Source organism: Sapajus apella, unplaced genomic scaffold (genome assembly GCF_009761245.1).
Source record: "Sapajus apella isolate SASKATOON/1434 unplaced genomic scaffold, GSC_monkey_1.0 scaffold10, whole genome shotgun sequence".
NCBI classification, from domain to species: Eukaryota; Metazoa; Chordata; class Mammalia; order Primates; family Cebidae; genus Sapajus; species Sapajus apella.
Window position 1 is genome coordinate 29,229,841 of NW_022436950.1, and position 6,000 is coordinate 29,235,840.

A 6,000-nucleotide genomic window follows, 5' to 3' on the forward strand; every position below is an offset into this window, starting at 1 on the left:
AGCAAAATCTGTTTAGAAAAAAAAATGTTTGCAAACAAATGTCTCAAGCTTTTAAAGCTTTCTGCAGAAAGTACCGAGATTCTAAACTTCCTTTGTAATATAGTAAATCATATCAATAAACATTTACTGAGCGCCCATTTCTTTGTAGGGAACTCTGATGAATATGGAGAAGAATAAGTTCAAATCTGGTATGTTCTTAGAGAGCCTGTAACCCCAGCACTTTGGGAGGCTCAGGCGGGCAGATCACGAGGTCAAGAGATCGAGACTATCCTGGCCAACATGGTGAAACCCCGTCTCTACTAAAAATACAAAAATTCGCTGGGCTTGGTGGCATGCATCTGTAGTCCCATCTACTCAGGAGGCTGAGGCAGGAGAATTGCTTGAACCTGGGAGGCAGAGGTTACAGTGAGCCAAGATCGCTCCACTGCACTCCAGCCTGGCACCTGGCAACAAATCGAGACACCGTCTCAAAAAAAAAAAAAAAAAAAAGATCAAATTTAAACAAAGCAAAACACCATGATTATACTTGAGGAAAAAAAAAAAACGTTTGAATGTGTCTACTAAGAAAGTCCAAAGTTCAATAACTAGTGCTTTTGGCCAATGAAAGTGTTGTGATACACAAAAAAGACATTTGAAAAAGAGGCAGGATACCTACATCCTCATTCCAGTTTGCCAATGATGTGTTCATGACAATTAAATAGCAACCATTAATTAGGAAATGTATTAACTTCTCTGTACTTCAGTTCCTTTACCAGGAAAACAGTATTAACATTTAACCCTCCTCAATCCCAGAGCTAAGAGGATAAAATGAGATGAGACAAGATAAAAACAGCTGTACAATGGCATGGTTGTTATCATGACTATCAAAAATGAACTTCTGATGATATTTGGGGCTTTTCTTTGGTGTGAGTATGGCAATGGACTCAACCACTTAGTATTTTAACTCCACACATCGCTGAAGTTAATTATTAACCATTTCCATAAAACAAGTTACTTGCTAACTTTCTGGGAAATAATATTTGCTAAAGCATCGGTTTATATTCCTGATAGTGGTGGTGGGAGTGCTAGAATATATGTATTTTTTTCTTTTGTTTTCTGCAAAACAAATGGATTTCAACTTTTTTAGAAAACATATAAGAAACTAAAACAGTCTGTGCATTTCCTAATCAAAACAGACTTTTGAAGAGTGTTATATGTGCTGAATTTTACAAAATTAAATCAGATGAAACATACTTGTTATTTCAAATTTATAATATCTTTAATCAAATTAAAATAAAGCTATACAGATTATTAACATCTTAATAGTTTTTTTTTTTACTGTTATTCCAATTTAGAATGAATGCTATATTGAAAAAACAAGTAATTTATGAAGGACTTTTATTGTTTGTATTTCATTAAATTGATAGTTTAATTAATAGTTACCTGGTGAGACAAAATTTACAGTTTCTAGTATCTTTTATTTATTTATTAAATAATCTTCCGATTTATCCAGAGCTTATGTGGAAGCCTGAGTTCAGCCAATCTATGGTGGTGCAAATGAAATAGTGAAGGAGCTGATTGCAAGATATATTGTCTGTGACAAGTAGACATCTGCCCACATCTTGGAATCCTATTACAGCTAATCTGGTTTTAAATCTACTCAAGATAAAATGTAACTTGGAAAGCAAAGAAACACTGAACATGTTTTTATATGCTCTCTCTATAAAGAAGGAAATAAAATATAAATATAAGATTAACACAGTAGAAGGAGAAATCTTTGAAGCCAAAATTCTCATTTTCCAATATAATGTTTAACTTACAGTATTTTTTATATAGCCAAAGGTAAAAGATTTTCAGTTTGATTTATCTCCAAAATTCTAAAAAACATAAATTGTCCAAATCTTCAAACCAAGGCAGAAATAATTTTATGTCATTATAGTATAAAATCACTATTAAGACAGCACATTAACTTTTAAAGGGAAAAATATAACTTAGAATGTAAACTCATTTCAGCTACCTTTTGCTCCAAATTCCCTAAAACAGTGTTTTTTTTTTTTTTTTATCACTGTACTGCAACCTCCTGTTTTTAAGCAATGGAACTTTTTCTTCAAACAAAAGTTTATGCAGAACATCTCTGTGAAACACTGTTGAGTGAGAATTGCTTTGATTGAAGCAGGAAGCCATCATGCCTTACTACCTTGAAACCCCTAGGACTCAGCTAAGCATTTACCTAATCCTGACCAGGGAATGCCTTGGTTCTGTCAATTGCTGACACCCAAGAACACAGAATAGTCCATCATTCTTTAATTTCAAGATATTGGTACATGTTATAGGTATCAAAGCAATGGCTTTTATTTTGTAACAGTTAGTGTATTTATTAACGGTTATTTTATGTCTTCTATAAACCAGCCTCTTAATGCAATGATGACAAACAAACTGGCAAGATAACTAAAAAATAAGTGAATAAACAAATAAGCAGTACTAAATAAAGAAGTAAATAAGTAAAAGAGATAATTTAAAGCATAAGTGCAATTTAAATAATAAAGCATTTAAAATTGAAAAGTGAAGAAATGACATTCGATTTGAGACTTAAAAGAGATTATAAAAAATAAACAATTAATTTAAAGTAGATTTAAAAAGAAAATAAATGTATTCTTACTCAACTTCGAAAACAAACATTTTATTTGGTATTGTTGATATTAAACATTATTTTTTAATACAACCATTACAACTGGAGAGAGCAGAAGGAAGAAAAAATATTTTGATACTATTCTTTTTTTCATTACTATTATACTTTAAGTTCTGGGATACATGTGCAGAACATGCAAGTTTGTTACATAGGTACACATGTGCCATAGTGGTTTGCTGCACCAATCAACCTGTCATCTACATTAGGTATTTCTCCTAAAGCTATCCCTCCCCTAGCCCCCACCCCACCACAGGCCCCAGTGTGTGATGTTTCCCTCCCTGTGTCCATGTGTTCTCATTGTTCAACTCCCACTTATGAGTGAGGACATGCAGTGTTTGGTTTTCTGTTTCTGTGTTTGTTTGCTGAAAATGATGGTTTCCAGCTACATCCATGTCCCTGCAAAAGACATGAACTCATCCTTTTTTATGGCTGCATAGTATTCCATGGTGCATATGTGTCACATTTTCTTTATCCAGTCTACCATTGATGGGCATTTGGGTTGGTCCCAAGTCTTTGCTATTGTGAATAGTGCTGCAATAAACATACGTGTGCATTTGTCTTTATAGGAGAATGATTTATAATCATGGGATTACTAGGTCAAATGGTATTTCTGGTTCTAGATCCTTGAGGAATTGCCACAGTGTCTTCCACAATGACTGAACTAATTTACACTCCCACCAACAGTGTAAAAGTGTTCCAATTTGTCCACGTTCTCTTCAGCATCTGTTGTTTCCTGACTTTTTAATGATCACCATTCTAACTGGCATGAGATGGCATTTCATTGTGGTTTTGATTTGCATTTCTCCAGTGACCAGTGATGATTAGCTTTTTTTGAGATTTGTTTCTCTTTTGAGAAGTGTCTGTTCGTATCCTTTGCCTGCTTTTTGATGGGGTTGTTTTTTTTCTTGTAAATTTGTTTAAGTTTCTTATAGATTCTGGATATTAGCCCTTTGTCAGATGGATAGATTGAAAAAATTTTCTCCAATTCTGTAGGTTGCCTGTTCACTCTGATGATAGTTTCTTTTGCTGTGCAGAAGTTATTTCATTTAATTAGATCCCATTAGTCAATTTTGGCTTTTGTTGCCCTTGCTTTTGATGTTTAAGTCATGAAGCTTTTGTCCATGCCTATGTCCTGAATGGTATTGCCTAGGTTTTATTCTAGGGTTTTTAAGGTTTTGGTTCTCACATTTAAATCTTTAATCCATTATGAGTTAATTTTTGTGTAAGTATAAGAAAGGGGTCCAGTTTCAGTTTTCTGCATATGGCTGGCCAGTTTTCCCAATACCATTTATTAAATAGGCAATCCTTTCCCCATTGCTTGTTTTTGTCTGGTTTGTCAAAGATCAGATGGTTGTAGATGTGTGGTGTTATTTCTGAAGCCTCTGTTCAGTTCCATTGGTCTATATCTCTGTTTTGGTACCAGTACCATGTTGTTTTGGTTACTGTAGCCTTGTAGTATAGTTTCAAGTCAGGTAGTGTGATGCCTCCAAGTTAGTTATTTTTGCTAAGGATTGTCTTGGCTATAAGGGCTCTTTTTGTTTCCATATGAAATTTAAAGCCTTTGTTTTTGTTTTTGTTTTCTAATTCTGCAAAGAAAGTCAATGGTAGCTTGATGGGAATAGCATTGAATCAATAAATTGTTTTGGGCAGAATGGCCATTTTCTTGATATTTATTCTTCCTATCCATGAGCATGGAATGTTTTTCCATTTCTTTGTGTCCTCTCTTATTTCCTTGAGCAGCGATTTGTAGTTCTCCTTGACGAGGTCCTGGCTTGAGATGGCATCTCATTGTGATACAACTTACATCCCTTGTAAGTTGTATTCCTAGGTATTTTATTCTCTTTGTAGCAACTGTGAATGGGAGTTCACTTATGATTTGACTCTGTCTATTAGTGGTGTACAGGAACACTTGTGACTTTTGCACATTGATGTTGTATCCTGAGACTTTGCTGAAGTTGCTTATCAGCTTAAGGAGACAATGGGGTTTTCTAAATATACAATCATGTCATCTGCAAACATAGATAATTTGACTTCCTCTCTTCCTATTTGAATACTATTTATTTTTTTCTCTTACCTGATTACCCTGGCCAAAACTGCCAATACTGTGTTGAATAGGAGTAGTTAGAGAGGGCATCCTTGTCTTATGCTGGTATTCAAAGGGAATGCTTCCAGCTTTTACTCAGTATGGTATTGGCTATGAGTTTGTCATAAATAGCTTTTATTATTTTGAGCTACATCCCATCAATATATAGTTTATGGAAAGTTTTTAGCATGGAAGCGTGTTGAATTTTATTGAAGGCCTTTTCTGCATCTATTGAGATAATCAGGTGGTTTTTGTCATTGTTTCTGTTTATGTGATGGATTACTTTTATTGATTTGCATATGTTGAACCAGCCTTGCATCCCAGGGATGGAGCCAACTTGATTGTGGTGGATAAGGTTTTTTACATGCTGCTGGATTTGGTTTGCCAGTATTTTACTGAGGATTTTAAAAATTGCTGAAAAGAATGAATATTCTATCTGTTTGGGGTGGAGAGTTCTGTAGATGTGTAATAGGTTCACTTGGTCCAGAGCAAAGTTCAAGTCCTGAATATCCTTGTTAATTTTCTCTCTCATTGGTCTGTCTAATATTGGCAGTCGGATGTTAAAGCCTCTCACTATCATTGTGTGGGAGTCTAATTCTCTTTGTAGTTCTTTAAAAACTTGCTTTATGAATCTGTGTGTTCCTGTACTGGGTGCATATATATTTGAGATAGTTAGCTCTTCTTGTTGCCTTGATCTCTTTACCATTATGTAATGCCCTTGTTTGTCTCTTTTGATCTTTGTTGGTTTAAAGTCTGTTTTATCAGAGACTAGGACTGCAACCCCTGCTTTTCTTTGCTTTTCCTTTGCTTGGTAAATATTCCTCCATCCCTTTATGTTGAGTCTATGTACACCTTTGCACATGAAATTGGTCTGCTGAATACAGCACACTGATAGGTCTTGACTCTTTATCCAATCTGCCAGTCTGTGTCTTTTAATTGGGGCATCTAGCCCATTTACATTTAAGGTTAATATTATTATGTGTGAATTGGATCCTGTCATTATGATGCGAGCTGGTGTTTTGCCTGTTAGTTGATGCAGTTTCTTCATAGTGTTGATGGTCTTTACAATTTGGTATGTGTTTGCAGTGGCTGGTACTGGTTTTTCCTTTCCATATTTAGTGCTTCCTTCAGAAGCTCTTGTAAGGCAGGTCTGGTGCTGACAAAAATCTCTCAGCATTTGCTTGTCTGTAAAGGATTTTTGTTTCTCCTTCACTTGTGAAGTTTAGTTTGGCTGGATATGAAATTCTGG

General features: G+C 34.9%; 1 protein-coding gene across 1 annotated transcript in view; it reads left to right on the forward strand.

The window, feature by feature from the left end:
* Positions 1–2,601, forward strand: part of ACADL (acyl-CoA dehydrogenase long chain) — a 53,643-nt gene extending 51,042 nt beyond the window's left edge. Inside the window, 1 exon segment of the mRNA XM_032278801.1 lies at positions 1,493–2,601. Coding sequence (XP_032134692.1) covers positions 1,493–1,586 — 94 coding nt within the window. The 3' untranslated portion in view covers positions 1,587–2,601.
* The last annotated feature ends 3,399 nt before the right edge of the window (positions 2,602–6,000 follow it).